At 52.6% G+C, this 16,089-nt stretch overlaps 7 protein-coding genes across 7 annotated transcripts; 1 reads left to right on the forward strand and 6 right to left on the reverse strand.

Moving 5' to 3' along the window:
• Positions 1-38: 38 nt before the first annotated feature.
• On the reverse strand, positions 39-1,864 carry CONPUDRAFT_165413 (uncharacterized protein). The gene is made up of 3 exons (XM_007770418.1): positions 1,641-1,864; positions 1,283-1,583; positions 39-1,229 (listed from the first exon to the last, which is right to left on the reverse strand). Exons 1-3 carry the CDS (start codon positions 1,817-1,819, stop codon positions 492-494), a joined length of 1,218 nt encoding a protein of 405 aa, XP_007768608.1. The 5' UTR covers positions 1,820-1,864; the 3' UTR covers positions 39-491.
• A 132-nt stretch (positions 1,865-1,996) lies between these two features.
• On the reverse strand, positions 1,997-3,430 carry CONPUDRAFT_165414 (YjeF N-terminal domain-like protein). The gene is made up of 7 exons (XM_007770419.1): positions 3,249-3,430; positions 3,148-3,195; positions 2,956-3,091; positions 2,870-2,907; positions 2,797-2,820; positions 2,400-2,746; positions 1,997-2,345 (listed from the first exon to the last, which is right to left on the reverse strand). The coding sequence occupies exons 1-7, from the start codon at positions 3,285-3,287 to the stop codon at positions 2,258-2,260; spliced, it is 720 nt and encodes a 239-aa protein (XP_007768609.1). The 5' UTR covers positions 3,288-3,430; the 3' UTR covers positions 1,997-2,257.
• Position 3,431: 1 nt separating this feature from the next.
• On the reverse strand, positions 3,432-4,843 carry CONPUDRAFT_165415 (uncharacterized protein). The gene is made up of 3 exons (XM_007770420.1): positions 4,422-4,843; positions 4,191-4,371; positions 3,432-4,137 (listed from the first exon to the last, which is right to left on the reverse strand). The coding sequence occupies exons 1-3, from the start codon at positions 4,776-4,778 to the stop codon at positions 3,557-3,559; spliced, it is 1,119 nt and encodes a 372-aa protein (XP_007768610.1). The 5' UTR covers positions 4,779-4,843; the 3' UTR covers positions 3,432-3,556.
• A 208-nt stretch (positions 4,844-5,051) lies between these two features.
• CONPUDRAFT_82230 (uncharacterized protein) lies at positions 5,052-5,972 on the reverse strand. The gene is made up of 3 exons (XM_007770421.1): positions 5,669-5,972; positions 5,323-5,604; positions 5,052-5,271 (listed from the first exon to the last, which is right to left on the reverse strand). Exons 1-3 carry the CDS (start codon positions 5,949-5,951, stop codon positions 5,225-5,227), a joined length of 612 nt encoding a protein of 203 aa, XP_007768611.1. The 5' UTR covers positions 5,952-5,972; the 3' UTR covers positions 5,052-5,224.
• Positions 5,973-6,599: 627 nt separating this feature from the next.
• On the reverse strand, positions 6,600-9,830 carry CONPUDRAFT_137258 (ubiquitin-protein ligase). Its single transcript, XM_007770422.1, has 17 exons — positions 9,680-9,830; positions 9,449-9,626; positions 9,335-9,399; positions 9,200-9,279; positions 8,793-9,142; positions 8,664-8,742; positions 8,548-8,614; positions 8,445-8,500; positions 8,245-8,388; positions 8,022-8,188; positions 7,831-7,970; positions 7,654-7,776; positions 7,514-7,599; positions 7,289-7,458; positions 7,059-7,235; positions 6,897-6,970; positions 6,600-6,835 (listed from the first exon to the last, which is right to left on the reverse strand). The coding sequence occupies exons 1-17, from the start codon at positions 9,785-9,787 to the stop codon at positions 6,659-6,661; spliced, it is 2,241 nt and encodes a 746-aa protein (XP_007768612.1). The 5' UTR covers positions 9,788-9,830; the 3' UTR covers positions 6,600-6,658.
• Positions 9,831-11,312: 1,482 nt separating this feature from the next.
• CONPUDRAFT_82232 (uncharacterized protein) lies at positions 11,313-12,673 on the forward strand. The gene is made up of 6 exons (XM_007770423.1): positions 11,313-11,531; positions 11,588-11,685; positions 11,750-11,968; positions 12,042-12,057; positions 12,123-12,276; positions 12,347-12,673. Exons 1-6 carry the CDS (start codon positions 11,334-11,336, stop codon positions 12,406-12,408), a joined length of 747 nt encoding a protein of 248 aa, XP_007768613.1. The 5' UTR covers positions 11,313-11,333; the 3' UTR covers positions 12,409-12,673.
• A 6-nt stretch (positions 12,674-12,679) lies between these two features.
• CONPUDRAFT_165419 (ribonucleotide reductase alpha subunit) lies at positions 12,680-16,078 on the reverse strand. Its single transcript, XM_007770424.1, has 9 exons — positions 15,983-16,078; positions 15,833-15,860; positions 15,724-15,785; positions 15,614-15,671; positions 15,421-15,562; positions 15,247-15,367; positions 14,856-15,197; positions 14,567-14,803; positions 12,680-14,514 (listed from the first exon to the last, which is right to left on the reverse strand). The coding sequence occupies exons 1-9, from the start codon at positions 16,006-16,008 to the stop codon at positions 12,876-12,878; spliced, it is 2,655 nt and encodes an 884-aa protein (XP_007768614.1). The 5' UTR covers positions 16,009-16,078; the 3' UTR covers positions 12,680-12,875.
• Positions 16,079-16,089: the final 11 nt, after the last annotated feature.

Raw genomic sequence — 16,089 nt, forward strand, 5'->3', positions numbered from 1 at the left:
ACCTTGCATGACCCATTTGTTCCAGCTTAAACCCTTAGACATACTCCAGCTCATACCTGTACACGACGCCGTACAGGCAGATCCCTAATACTATTTGGAAGATACAACCTAGTACTAGTCCTTCCTCGACATAAAATAACAATCAGAGTCCCAAACTACAGCTATGTACCCTAACGAAAAGGTGTACATTTAGGTATCGCTCCATAATAGGTTCATTTGCGATAACAAAGCATGCAACGAGGCCTTGAGAACAACAACCTGACCCTTCCTGGACGAACGTTCCAACCAACTATGAAATTGTCAACGATGGGCGGCTTGTCATTCTGAACTGCCAGTCAAAACACAAGCAAAGGGTCTGATCAACTTCGCCCTTGGGATTGCCCGGTCCATCAAAGGAAAGAAGCCAGCGCTTCGTTCCTCGTCTCCTCGAGCATGGATTTCGCATTGCGATGGAAACATCTGTGGAAGGGAAAGCCTCAGCCTTACTAGCGTCATATCGCTATCGGAGTCCCATAAAGCTTCGCGTCTGCGAGTTTCCACAATGCCTCGACCTTAGGGCCTCGGGACAGCCACTGGCGATGCTCGAGAAACACGGGACGGAACCGGGTCCGAGGCTTCTCTGGCATCTTCGGTGTCTCTGGTGTCGCCGGCTCAGCCTCCTTCCGAGCCTTTGTGCGTCGAGGTGTGACAGGGGTTGTGGGCGCGGATTCAGAGGCAGCAGCTGTGCCGGCCGCCGATGCAGGGGCATGGCCGTTAAGTGCAAGGCGAAACGCCGCAGTCGAGTCACTGGCATCGTTTGTGGGCGTCTTTGATGGTGAATCACGCCCAGTGGACTTCGACGGTGGTTCTACGCGGCGTCTCTTTGTCGGTGTTTCAGGGTACGCGGCGCTGTCATCTTCGAGCTCGCCGGCGCGTGGCGGAGCAAACATAGCTCGTTTGAGTGTGGAAGACCGCGAAGGTGTGGCGGTTTGTCCTCTTGTCTTCATTGCCGATTTCACTGGAGACTTGATGGGGGACTTGACAGGCGTCCTGGTGGGCGACCTCGTCGTTGCTTTCGAGGGGGACTTGCTCGGTGATCTTGAACTGGAAGGCTGAGATATCTGGAGCGCGACGCGGATTTCATCGGCCAGCTCATCACCGTTCTTCTCAAGTATCTTGAGGACAGTCTGGAGTTTTTGTTGGTCTGCGCGCTCTTTTTGCACCAGCAGCTTCTCGGTGACGTCAGTGACCTGTTCAGCAATGAGTGTCATCAGTCTCGGAATATATGGTATTATGTGCATACCTCCATAACTCGACACACCCACAGGAACACAGCGCACTTGATCGTAGTGAGGCCCAGTTTTTCCCTGGTCATCTTGACTGTAGGTATCTTGTCTTCCGCCGCATCCATCCACTTTAGAGCAGAGTTGCTCAGTTGCAAGCTATAAGCCTCGATCAAGCTATCATAGTCTAGCTCATGCGAATGACTGGAGGAATGGGCTGCAATGACCTTTCGGACAGTGGCAACCGCATGTTGGAATGTCTGCCCGCTGACACACGCTACTTTGCGAGCAGTGCTCGCATCGACATCATCATTGTGTTGACTGCGGAACATCACGATAAATGAGACAAATGGGTTTATAAATATGTATGAAACTCACTTTTGCGATGCAATATATGCACACACAGCGACCAAGCCATCGGGCCCAACCTTAGTATTGTAGCCAGACCCGGGACCCGTGTTGGTTTTGGCTAGGTTCCAAAGATTGAAGGCCTCTTTGAAGGTATCCGTTTCCTCACCTCCACATAGGGTCTCTAGTTTTCGTCGGAGTTCAGCCATGGAAAATAGATGGTGTGCAGGTGTATACAGGCTAGGTGAGTGGAAGTTCGGAACCCTCACAAGACGCGTCCGTGACATGTTGTGATGTGACTGACGCGTCTGACAACGTCACATGTCATCTCAATACTGTGACGTTAACAAGAAATGTCATCTCGTTGTCTCGTAGGTTTTTGTTTTCACGACAATCAACTCATGAGGTTACTCAACACCACCCCCCTGGCCTGATATCCATCTTCTTTTTTTACCTGAAAAAAGTGGGGGCGCCAATAACTCTCAGCCTTTCTGTGAAGAGATGGAAACAAACTCTCCGAGTCGCCTCGTATCCCCCCCGTTTTATAACTTGAAGCTGAAGAAAACGAACTCATCATCGTTTTCCATGCGACTCTTGGTTCCAACATGTCATCAAATATTTATCAAGAGCATCGCATAATGTAAACATTACAGCCTCTGCGCCGACGGAAGCTCGACAATCTGGTCGAACCCCGGATACGGTGGAAGATTAAGCTCAAACTTTTCCTCCAGCGATCTACAATGTATCGTCAGTCGCGGAAGCACCCCATCATCCTAACGAGGAACGTACTGTGGCACGAATCTTCCACCAAGGAAGTGTCTACCGGTGAACGACCGAACGCCCTCCTTCGGCGCGGTGAGGCTCAGAAGTACACTTGGTTCCAATCCTACACCTTCAATGTTTCCCTTTTCAACGTCCCAACCACTGGGAATATCCACGGAGACAATGGGGAGTTTCGAGTCGGAGATGCTCTTGAGAGCGACGTCGAACGGTGGGCGGATTGGACCCTTGAAGGAGAATCCGAAGATGGCGTCAAGAATCACGTCTGATGTCTTCAGTGCCTTCGGAAGGGCATCGTTGGATTCCTCTGGGGGAATGGTGTGTATCTTCATATTATCGCATTGTTGCTTTAAGCGCTGAAATGACCTTGAGTAACCGATTCGGCCGACATCATGGATGCGTGCACCTTGTAAATATCCTTGGATCCTGGCTACTCCGGTGTTAACCTTACATCTAAGATGTGCTCTGAGCAGCGTTACCTTCGGCATATAGATCGTAGGCTGATAGCCAAACATTTCTGAGAAACACTAAGTCAGATCCCGTTGACCTCATTCTGAGCGCTCACTGAGATGACGAGCGGCGACAAGTCCATCACCACCTTGGTTCCCCGGGCCGCAGCATACCAGGACTCGAGAGTGCTTATCCTTGCCGTAGGCAGTTGCGAGCGTTTGAGCACATGCGAGCCCAGCGAGCTCCATGAGCTGTTGAACATGTTGATGCATTGAGTGGGTGTTTCCAGCCCATCATCACGACGTACCTGGTCGATACTGAAAGCACCAGCGGCACTCATGAGCTCTTCATCGATCTAGCCACCTGAGTGAACACATTGTCCTTGTCTCCATGGCTCTGGCGGCTTACCTGCTGAGCAAGTTTAGCGGTCAGGTAACGGACAGACATGGTTAGCTTAGAAGAGTGAGAAGGTCAAGCGCATGCGTCGGAAACATTGAGGTCACCCACTAAGGATGATATCATAGGGACCGTCACTATCTTATCAGATTCACTGACACAATTCAAAAAAGCCAGGGAATATAAGGACAAGCAGGAATTATGCATGCATGTACGTACGGGTATGCGTACAATAACGTTACAAACAAAGACTCCCAAGAAGATACGGTACATAATACAACCTCGAAGCAGACTCGAAGCGGACATGATCAAACCCCATCTCATACAGTAGACTCCTGAACTGAGGTGACCGCTGGTTTTGCACAAACTCGGCGATGTTCTTCCCAGTCCTTCCTTTGGTGGTCTGCGCAACAGTATTTCACCAGCCTGCACTTGCTACAGACGAGACCGTTGCTGCCCGAAAGGGAGGTATCCACGCTTTCTCCGCTGGTCTGGGAACCCTCTGAGCTCGAATTGGAATGGGCAATCTCTTCACTGAAGCAGACGTCACAGTCGATCCAATTGCACATCTCCTTCGCTTTGACCTTCTTCCCCCAGCCCCGACCCCGCTTTAACGAAAGTATAGCGGCACCCTCTACACCTCGCCTTGGGAATCGGATCATCTCGCAGTCGTCGTTGCAACATGGGTTTGGGCAACCACTCGGGAAATCAAAGAATATATCTTCGCATGGCACGAAGAGGGGGTGGGTAAAGAGGATCTGAGAGTAGGACGTTGTCTGGTGGGAGAAGAGGATTATAAACGGCGGCTTTTTCTCATAGAGGATCGATCGGAAGGCGATATCAATTTGGGGGAAGCATGGCGTTCGGCGTTGTTTGAGGAGGGTGTGACTCAATCGCATGTCTGGGTGAGACGCGCGTGAACAGGAGCGCTCACAGCAAGGGCAGGGCGCTTACGCTCATACTGGATCTTCCTTTCCATGCTCGGTTTGCACGTCCGTCCTATTGTCTGTTGACATACGAGCTTGAAGTACTCCGTGACATCGTCCATCTCTTGTCGTTTCATGTCGGTGACGATGATGTAGATGTCGTCGCAACCGTGATCGTGCATGCCTCTTAGTAGCATCAGTTCAGGGAGCTGGCGATGATTGAGCTGTCAATGAGAGTTGATCCATCTGAGAGACGTACCATAGTGAAAACGACGGGCATCATGGAGAGCTTTCTATCCTGCATTGACTTGTGATGGTAAACGTGGGTGGTCCACGTCCGATCGAGGGGTATGAGGCGCCCTGTATCGACTGTGCGGCAAAAGACATTCTCTGGAACGAACTCGCCCTTATTCCAGACGACAATCTGACGTCTCAGAGCGTTTGCAGCGTGCTTTCTTTCACGGACTGCCTGAAACCAATCCCAGTATGCGTCGTTCCTGTGTTCAAGCCATTTGTCGATGAGCATATCTGTTACTTCATGATCAAGGGTCTTGCAGACCAGCTCGCTCATAGAGAGCCTTGGCTGGGACAGGGCTGAGTATGTGCGTTTGCCCATGACGAGGGAGAAAGGGGAACGATGATGATGAGAAGAGTAAGGGTCGCCTTGAGGGGTTAATCAACTGATTGCTCGAGGGTAATACTCAGTAGTGCTGTGGGAATGCGCCCTAATCCTATACGCTAACCGGTAAATGTCTGAGACACCGACAACACCACGAGCGCACCGGCCCTGAATCTGCACCACAACGCGTCACTAACGCGTCGCGTCGCGTCGCTCTTTGCCGCACCTCCGGCTCCATAGCGGCTTACTCAAAGTCACATCAGCTTAGGTGTAACAGGCATCAATCATTCCATCTCATTACCGAATCCTAAGCTGTGCTAAAAAGGTTCTATGCTAAAGTATATGAAGATAGAGCAATACGCTGTGCAAGACCAGCAACATTATACATGCATTTTTGAAAAACTCCACGACCATAGGCCATGGGTCGTCATCAAGCCATGCATTTAAGCGCAGATCCGGCGAGCGGGGACGTGGAGGACCGGGGTATGGTCTGCGGTATATTGTCAGACAAACCTCGGGTAAAAGAGTACGGCACACTAACCGATGACCAGGCGAAGGCCCTTAGTCTCAGTGACACCATCACCACGGAACAGGAGGTCATCGAGCCTGGCGCTCTCCTCGAGGCGAGTACCGCACGAGCCCTTCCAGTACACACGGGACCTCAGCTCAGGCGAGAGGTAGCCGTGCTTGAAGACGTAGTTGGTGAGGTGGCCAATGAGCTCGAGCTTCTCGTGGCTATCGAGCTTGATGCGCTGCGAGGCAGCGATCTCGTTGGGGTTGTGGACGTACTCGTAGCTGAACCACACAGCGGGGGCACGGTCGGCTAATGAATAAAAGAACACGTCAGCAATAAAATTCGGGCCCATAATTTGGGGAGGTATCCTCACCGATGACGAGCCTGAGCGCGCTCTCAGGGCACTTGCCGACGCCGCTGTTGAGGAGCTCCTCAACGACGGTGCTGCCACCAATCTTGTGGCCTTCGTGCTTCTCCCACCACGTCAACGAGCGGTACTTCGCCTCGACGAAGCCCTGGGCGAAGAGGTGGTCGAGGACGTCCTCGAGGTCGGCCAGCTTCTGGTTGGCGAACTCGAGCTCGATGAGCTGAGACGCAGAGGGCTTGTCGCAGCGCGAACGCTGGTGGTAGGACAACCAAAGCTCAGTCTGGGTCATAGTGGATCGAGGTGAGGAGAGTGAGGTGAGAGAAAGAAAATGAGTGGTGCTGAAGATTTTTTCCCCAGTTCGCCCTGGTTTTATACCCTTCGGGCTCGTGGACCCTCAAGGGTCGCCAAATCATATGTGCACAGCGAATCGAAATTTGGTGTACCGGTGCTTCACAGTTATTCGGATCCGGATAGACCCCGCATGTCATGATTGCAATAATTGCTCAACAAACTGTCACATGGAGAAAGCGAAGGGCGCGACGTTGCCATCGGCGCACCACTTTCTAGGCCTCGCCCGACTCACCGTGTCATGTTCTTGCATCCAAGTTTCCAGTAACGGGCGCCGCACCCCGTCCAGAAGCACAGACTAAGGCAAGGGGATTGGTTGGAGTCTGTTGGGGTTCAGCTCTTGGCGAGAACACGCAGCGACCATGGCGGCTTGAAACGCGCCCCGACGCGCCCTGCCGTACATTGAACGGACATAACGTAAGGATGTCACGTTCTTACATACTTCTTACCTCTTCTTTCGAACCAATTATGTATTGATCCGGGATCAACTTCACTTCCGTCGCTTAGGTCCGTGGAAGCAGAATTCAGATGGTCATGGAACCTTTTTACTCCAACAAGCGGCACGCATCGGGCGCGTCACCCCGACTCTTTTTCTTTCACTTCTAGCGAGGGCACATTGTTTATGAAGTAAAACACTAGTAAAACGAGTCAACGAGCGAGCTTCCACATCCCATCCTTGACTGAAACATGACCTTCCCTGCGTGCGGCCTCCATAAACCCTGCAAGTTGCTCAATGGTCCGATCATAACCAGGGGCGATCTTTAGCATGGTCTGGATGCGATCCAGACTAAGCGCACCCAGGTTCGTTAACATCCCTTCAACGAACTGCGGAAACAAGTCAACTCGTGTTGTCAACTTGGGTGATGCCGTCACGGCGTGAACACACCTTCCAGTAAACCTTCATTTGTTCTGCTTGTTGCTGCTGCACGCTCATGATTGAGGGTAACTCTTCTTCCGCTCCTATACACCGGTATGCATCGGTCAGTTTCCAAGGAAGAAAAAAGAAAGAAAAGAAATTGCAAGGAAAGTTCTAGACAGAAAAGCGCACCTGGTCTAGGCACGGGTGCCCTGGCTCCCGTATCTTCCGTGACATTCAGCAGACGGAACACGCCTTCGGAATCCTCCGTCAGGACGTGCAAGTCTACCCATGTACCTAATGCTTTGAGTGCGGCACTTCGAGGCACCGTCCCAACCTTGGACATCAGATCATCGACAGCCCATACATCTAAGGATCATTCTGCTTAGTGGGTGGCTCCCACCATCAATGAACCCCCATACCTTTCTCCGAGAAAAGCTCGATGAACGCTGCCTCGAGCGGAGGCACATCAGCGTCCACTGTGCGATCCTCAAGCTCAAGCTCCAAATGTACGCGCCCAAGGTTCGGAAGCCACTTGAGGTACTTGTCTGGCTTGAAGACAGAATATTCTTTTGCGTACCGTTCCTGGAGCCTAGGGTACCTCAAGTCAAACTCTGAATCCCGACCTAGGGGCCGTAAGTACGTACGCCTTGAACTGGCCCGGCATCTTCAAGTCGCTGGTCTCAAGAGTGGGCCAGAAGTGACGGGATATGATAGTGGGATGCATGTCGCTCTGCCCGTGCCGTGTCAGCTTGCTCCTCCCGCATAGCAAGAGGCTACAACCCACCGTCTTTTGAGATTGGACATGTTGATCCGTCCGTCGCGAGTCGTCCATGTCCTTCAACATGACTTCGCAAACTTGCAGCGCCGGTTCTCCGAATCTGATCTTGAGAATCTCAACGTTCCGACGCTGATATGTGTGTGCCTTAGCTACAAAGTTTGCAGAACGAATGCTGCGCCCTACCTCCCGGTCATAGTTACCATCCGTTACAGCTAACAGGCGTTGCGCAAGCAAAACCTGAAGCTCCTTGATGAACAGGTCCTTCGAATCATAGATACTGACAAGTGTGCTGATGACATCGCTAGGTTTGTTCGCTCGGAAGTCTTCAGATTAGAACATCAGTACTGGGCGTCAGCAAATGCCAGCCACTTCACCTGGCCCTGCATCGATGGGTTCGGGATTCCACTCCGGGTCCGTGTAGTTCTCAACGTCCGGCTGCTGGAGAGGTTGAATAGGTTCATTATCGTCGACTAACGAATCCCCGCTTTCGCCATCGCCGACCAAGCTAGCGACAATACACCTGATTGTATCCGGCCGTTCTCTGAAACGCAACGCATTTAGACGCCTATTTGGTTCGTTCGACTCCATTTCCCTCACCTCAGATAGCGGCGAATGGGATCCGCTACTTTGTACAAAAGCACACCCGGGGGATCAATCACACGGAGACACTTGATTGTAGACACGTATTGTGCGAGAATATCCTTTGTATCCGCTCCTGGATGTAGGAGACGCCGCTTGTTGCTTGAAGAAAGGCGTTGCTCAGTTCATCATTCTTCACCTAACGAAATGATACTCACGTTTGCCGAAGTGCGTGCACCAGGTCGGACCGCTGATCCACTCGATTCATACATTCCTATAGAATCGTTCAGTGACATTTCGGCAGCAGCACAAAATCGGTACCTTCAGGTCTTGCAGCGCGCCGGTAGAATCGGGATAGTCAACGATGATTCCGAATATTTCACTCGTTCTGATGAAGCCTCATGAACAGCCCCTCTCGAAGTAGCTTCATAACTTACCTAAGGTCGCACAACGTTTTGTGCATGTGGAAGTCGAAGCGTGATCCGACGCCTTGCATCATCACCTTCGCCTCGTCAACTACATCCAAGTCAAATGACAAGCACAAAACGAGGCATCATGAAAAGTACCATTCTTTGCACCGCGAGCGTAAGGTGACAGCATCCAGGGTACCACCGTGTCCGCCATCCACGTCCGGAGCTGGGGAAGCAACGGCTGTCCCCACCGCTGCTGGCAGGTCTCCTTCACATGCGCCTCGATGAACTCGTACCCAACGCTGGCGATGAGTGTCTCGTAACGGTCAATGAGGCCCAGGGACTCAAAGATCGGCCATAGGTGGGAGAACGTGTGCGGTGGACTTCGGATGGTGGTTTCCACTAGCGCTTTGAACCCTGCTGAGAAGGTGGGCGGAAGGATCGAGAACAGAAACGTGTGGAAAGAGGCGGTATATGTGGTCGTTGGTATGGGCCCGAGTCCTAGTCTAGATAGTGGAACGTTGAGTGCTGTGGGATGGGCATACACTCATGCTGCGCCTTACTCTGGGTTTGGCATCCACGCTTCGTACCACTCGACTAGTCTGCCGATGAGTTTCGTGACAATTTGAACGTCGTTGGTGCTCTTTCAGAATGCCAAATGAAGCCTCATGTACGGTCATGTTCACGACAATGCCTACCTCGTAGCTCTCCATGTACATTATGACCTCGCGTGTGATCAAGGGTTGCTTCTTGCGCATCTCCTCTGCCAGGGCGTTCAAATGCATGCAGGGATACCAAGCTCTCGCGCTTACCCAAGAACACCTCGAGCAGATGGGGAAGCTTCCTGCATTGGTTCACAAGCGCAAACGCATTCCGAACTTGTTGCTTAGACGGCTTGACTGCGTTCCAGCGTTGGAGGGAAGAAGTGGTATCGGTGGGGGAAATGCTTAAATCCTTTGGCCTCAGTGCTTCTATCGCGATGTTCCAAGCCTTGGGGAGGAGGTGTGTACCGTCTTGTCGTTGACGGAGCTGAAGATGCCTACCTCACTGAATGACATCAGGCCCGTTATCCCTGGCTCACTCCGGTTGAGGCGGTTGAATGATTCCTGCCATTTTGCGGCAACCTGAGCTCGAAGAGCGTCCGTGGCCATGAATGTACGTCCTTGAGTCAATGAGGGACTAATGAGGGACTGTCATTACACGCGACGCGATCAAGAGACGCGACTGAACGGCACTGCACATGGATGTCCGGTCTTCGGATATGTCCGAACAGTACATCAGGATAGGGGCTACTATGGTGCAAGAACATGCATATGGCACTCCTTCCGAGTCACCTATGTCAACACTCATTGAAGACAAGGAGGTCAACATAAACGTTTATGTTGAGACCACTGTTCCTGATGTATGATATAATACACATGTGGTAGAATTCACGTTCCCGCGTCCTGCTCAATACTGGACAGCCAGCATTCCGACTTGAGGTAACTACTTTATGATGGCCTTGTACAGACACGGGATGTTCTACAATAAGATGAGTGATCACAGCAAAAGTGACGAAAGGTTAAGCTTACACGGGCAACAAGTCCGTTCGCGCCAGGCACAGCCTAGTCAAACTGAGTGTCTGCAAGATCCTCCGCTTTGAGTCGTCTACTATTGGGTTGAGGATGATCTGCACATAAGATCAAGGACATAAGCCAAACGGCGAGAGATGCTATGATGAGATCGAGTGTTCGAGCAGATGCTAGCCAGGCTGCTAGGTTGGCCATGGTTGGGAGCGGCGAGCTTTTTGAATTGCCAGTCCCCACATTTTTGCTTTACCTATATATACCAATCACCGAGCTTTAGGAGAGCGGAAGAGACGTCATTTTTACTATGCATCGAGGGGCTCGCGTTACGCAATCCGAAACAGAAGACTCGGTCAAGGAATGAATTGAAGATGATCTTAGGTCCCGACAGACCAGTACTCGAAGCCCTGCAGATATCAGGCAGCAGTAGTTTGTAGGCAGGGCTCTCGATCATTCCAGAGAGTTGACCAACATAAGTCCAGAAACATTGGGATCGATACGTACTCCAGAACGGCCCGAGTCAGGTTATGAGGAAGTCACCTGGCCGCCATATGAGAGTTCGATTGCTGGAAAATTGTGCTAGCCTGAATAAGGTTGCATGTCGAAGGATATGTAGCATGGTAAGAAGAGAAGACGTGTTTAGACGTGCCAACCCCACGTCAGGCACCGAGACGATGGCGTGCAAATCTGCAGCTGGTGAGAATCCAGTCGGTCAATCACCACGGGTTTGAGAACGGATAATGAATGGGTGATGGAATGAGCAGATGACCGAGTCCATGCAATGTCCTGCTTCGAAGACGATCACGATCTCAAAAATACTAAACCTAAAGTACTTAAACTGGAGCTTCGCTAGCCGACGGAGCAGTGACAGGAAACGACGTCATCTTGTCAGGTTGAGGTTTGCCGACTGGGGCGCGGAAGGAAATCGAAATCAATCGTTGGTGCGTTTGCCAGCGTTCCGACGCGACACGCCACGCCCTTTCCGTGCTGTTGCGCCCCCGCAACAAGCTCACACCGCTATTATTTAGGATCGCTGCTATTTATCCTCGGTCCGTTACCCAGGCACTCCTTTCCTCGCCCTTGTCTTTCTCTGCCAGCTCGATTCGCCGCTGGTCGCCTTATCTCTCCCGTCATGCGCCCCGCTCACCTTCTCCTAGCAGCTTGTGCATCGCCCGTTCTCTCCCTCACCATTCCCTTGGCTGCATGGGAGGCTGTCCTCGACGCTTATGACCATCTTCGGCATCCCAACCCTCCCGCTGCACTTGCCAAGCCAAGTGAGTACGAGGTCGGATGGGCAGATCCTCGTCTCAACGGCGGGCGCTTCCTCGACGTGAGTTCCACGAGACACCAACTCGGCTCAGTTGCCTTACTCACATAAGCGTCTAGTTCACGACCCCCAAGGCCGGAGAACCATTGAACGTGATCATCTCCAACGAGTCCGACCCATACATCCTCACCGAACCCGGTTTCCGCGCCTACTACAAGTGCGTACCCCCTCTTCTTTCTCTCCTTACCTTCCCGACACTGCGTACTCACGCCTCTTATTAGGTCAATAGGCTTCTCGGAGGAATGTCTGGGGTTGCACATAGGTCATATACACGACGCCGACCTGGGCGATGGCGAAGGGCGCAAGGGAGAGCATATTCTCGCGCGGCAATACTACTTCCCTCGCTGGGGAACTTGCTGGGAGAGCATCGCAGGCGGCAACCACTTCCGAGCGTGGAAGCAGAACGGCACAGATGCGGACACGGGTGCATGGTTCCTTGCGTGAGTCGCCGTTGCACACGCATGCCAAATTAAACCGCTCATCGTTGCATTCACTTGGAATTTCGCCGGTTAGCGTCTCCAAGGAAGAGGTATGTTCATTTGACGCATCTACTGTCTCCCACAGTTCCACTGACTAATGTCAAACCTCACGCAGAACTCGTCAAAGAACCACATGATCGTACCAGACGGCTACAACATCGGGCGCGACCTCCTCGTCGAGAACGCCGCCGGAGTGACGCACTGGAACGGCATGTGGTGGCAGGTCGATGTGGAATGGCGGGAGGGACTACTGGCGCCTGGACACAAAGGTACGTCGTGGTGGCTTCTCCAGATCCATCCCCCTCTGCATTCCACGATGCCCTGCTCACCCGCTCGCAGGCGTAAATCACAAGATCGCACAGGACGGCCGCGTCGCGATCCTTACCGTCAACCGGCTGTGATCGAACGATCGACATCACGAACTTACAACGCTCGGACCAGCAGGGCTTCTAGATTTTAGAAAGCTTGCCCCGTAGTGTTATGACCCCTGCTGCCCCTGTAGCTTGTAATTATTCTGTATTTTTCCGTATCACCTTTGTCGTTTTATCTGGGACACATGCATGATTCCGTGTAGATTCCTGTGTTACCATACCCCACTAGGAACGTAATTTGCGTTCGCCGGACGATTCATTTACATATGCCTATTATTTATCTTGCTAGCGCTTGTCCATACTCAGACGTGTATCTTTTTCAGTCATTTCAGATGGAATACATTCATTAGTGGTTCTATGACATACACGAGGGAACTGGAGACAAGGTAAGACAAGATAGCGAGATCAAATGCAATGGGTAGGAGTGGACATGTAGGTGTGCGATGTACGAGAGACTAAGAAGCAGAAGGGGAACCATCATCTACGACCAGCGACTCTCAGCCAGAGCACATGAGGCACGCGTCCTTGTTTTCTATCGAGCATGCGAGGATAGCCTCTTGACGCTCGCGCTGCCGTTGCAGAGCAGCGGCAAACTCGGGATCCTCGGCCGCCGCCTTCTCCTGAGCTTCAGTCAACCCAGGTGTGCCCGAGGCTGAAGTTCCTACGGAGGTGCTCGTGACCGTCGTCTCCACGATAGAGGCAGATGCCGTCGAGGACCCCGCGACCGAGAGGTTGCTCAGTGCCTCCGTCACGTCCGACTCAGAAGCCTGAGTGGGGCGTGCGGCGGGGCGTGCGGGCGAGGGCGATGCAGAAGGCGTGGGGATGCCGGCGGCAGCGCCAGGCGCCTTGACAGCGGCGTTCTGCGCTGCCTTGGCATTCTGGATGACGCTCTGCTCGATGGTGAACTGGATCGCCTGCGAGGCGGGGCGCGTGCGGAGGTAGTACATGCCCGTCTTGAGACCCTTCTTCCAGCCGTAAAAGTGCATGCTCGTCAGCTGGCGGAGCGTCGGCGCCTGCAGGTGGACGTTGAGCGACTGGCTCTGGCAGATGAACGCGCCGCGGTCGGCGGCGAGGTCGATGACGACCTTCTGCGAGATCTCCCAGACGGTCTTGTAGATCTGCTTGATATCTTCGGGGATGGACGGAATATTGGCGACCGAACCGTTGTGCGCGATGATCATGTTCTTCATGTCATCGTTCCACAGGTCACGCTCGACGAGGTCGCGCAGGAGCCAGGGACAGACGACCTGGAACTCGCCAGCGAGCACACGGCGGGTGTAGATGTTGCTCGTATAGGGCTCGAAGCACTCGTTGTTACCGAGAATCTGACTGGTCGAGGCAGTCGGCATGGGGGCGACGAGGAGGGAGTTCCTGAGACCGTGACGAGCGATCTTGGCCTTGAGCTCAGTCCAGTCCCAGAGGTCAGTGGGGGTAACTCCCCAGAGATCGTACTGCAACTGGCCTTGCTCAGCGGGACTGCCCTTGTAGGTCTCGTAGGGCCCAAGCTTCTCAGCAAGCTCACTGCTGGCTTCGAGAGCGGCGTGGTAGATGGTCTCGAAGATTTGCAAGTTAAGCCTGCGAGCCTCGGGAGAGTCGAAGGGCATGCGAAGAATCATGAAGGCATCCGCAAGACCCTGTACGCCGAGACCAATGGGACGGTGACGCATGTTTGAACGCTCGGCTTCGGGGACCGGGTAGTAGTTTCGGTCAATGATTCGGTTCAAGTTGTACGTAAGAACCTTGGAGACATCGTGCAGCGTCTTGAAGTCGTACTTGCCGTCGCGGATAAAGGTAGGGAGAGCGAGGGAGGCAAGGTTGCAGACGGCGGTTTCCTCGGGCGAGGAGTACTCAATGATCTCAGTGCACAAGTTGGACGACTTGATCGTACCGAGGTTCTGCTGGTTCGACTTGCGATTCGCAGAGTCCTTGTAGAGCATGAACGGACCACCGGTCTCGATCTGAGATTCGAGGATAGAGTACCAGAGCTTCTGGGCGGGCATGGTACGCCTTGCACGACCCTCCTTCTCGTACTTCAAGTACAGTGTCTCAAATTCATCGCCCCAGACGTCAGCGAGACCGGGAGCTTCATTAGGGCAGAAAAGGGACCAGTCCTCGTCGGCCTCCACCCGTTTCATACTGATTGCAAGGTTAGTCTAGCACTCGATAAACTTGAAGACAATGAACTTACAAGAGGTCGTTGATCCATAAAGCATAGAAGAGGTCACGGGCGCGGGATTCTTCTTTACCGTGGTTCTTCCGGAGGTCACAAAAGTCCAAGATATCAGGGTGCCAGGGCTCGATATAGATGGCGAAGGCACCTGGGCGCTTGTTGCCTCCTTGGTCAACATAACGGGCTGTCGAGTCGAAGACACGAAGCATGGGTACAATGCCGTTGGAATAACCGTTAGTGCCAGCAATGTAAGAGCTGTTAATAGGGCGATTAGCACGAGAAAGAAGGGTTATTGGGATACACATACTTCGTTGCACGAATGCAATGAATGTTCATACCGATACCACCAGCGGTCTTACTAATCATAGCACATTGCCGGAGGGTATCGTAGATGCCTTCGATGGAGTCATCCTTCATGCAGACAAGGAAGCAGGAGGCCATCTGAGGGTGAGGGGTGCCGGCGTTGAAGAGCGTTGGCGAAGCGTGGGTGAAGAAGCGCTCGGACATCAGGTTGTATGTCTCGAGGACATGCTCGATGTCATCGCCATGAATGCCAATGGCGACACGCATGATCATGTGCTGCGGTCGCTCAGCGACACGGCCGTTGATTCTCAGGAGGTACGAGCGCTCAAGAGTTTTGAAGCCAAAGCTAAGATGTGGTCAGTCATTATACCCGAATAAGACATGAATCAACATACTAGTTGTAGCTGAAGTCACGGTTGTAGATGATCGCAGAGTCAAGCAGTTCAGCATTGGCCTGAACGATATCGTAGGTTTCTTTCGAGACCATGCTGGCGAGCTTGCCGTTCTTGGGGTTAACTGAGAATCGGTCAGACAAATTACGGTATGATGTTTCACACATGAGTACGCACCATACTCATATAGATCCTTGGTCACTTGCGAGAAGCTCTTTTTCGTTTCCTTGTGGAGGTTGGAGATGGCAATACGCGCAGCAAGGATAGCGTAGTCGGGATGTTTCGTGGTGAGGTAAGCGGCGGTCTCGGCGGCAAGGTTCTTAACCCGGAGTCAATAAAGAAATAGGGGGACAGATAAAGGATGGCGTACGTCGAGCTCGACGGTGGTGACACCCTGGTAGACACCGGCGATCACCTTCTTTGCCACCCTTGATAGAAAGGCTGAGAAGAACGGTTTTGATCATGAGATAAGCTGCTTACTCGATGGTATCGACATATCGTGCGTCCAAGCCGTAGCACAGCTTGGCGATGCGTGCAGTGATCTACGAGTTGTGAGCATACGACGCGTCAGGAGTAGCGAAAGAGCTACCTTGTCAAACTGGACAGTCTCCCGACGTCTGAAAACGCGTCGATTTTAGCTTTGGTTCATATCGCACGAAGGCCTCGTGTTCGCTTACCCATCTGCAAAAGTTACCGAGCATCGATGAGCGCATAGTCGAAACACAAGCGAGGGGATTACGTACCGCGCTTGAAAACAAAAGACATGATGTTTTGTCCCCTGAGAGTGTGGTAGTGTACAAGGGGGTCAAGGTGAAGGAAGAGAGACTGGGAGGTGGTGGACGAGGT

This window comes from Coniophora puteana (genome assembly GCF_000271625.1).
Source record: "Coniophora puteana RWD-64-598 SS2 unplaced genomic scaffold CONPUscaffold_6, whole genome shotgun sequence".
Lineage (NCBI taxonomy): Eukaryota > Fungi > Basidiomycota > Agaricomycetes > Boletales > Coniophoraceae > Coniophora > Coniophora puteana.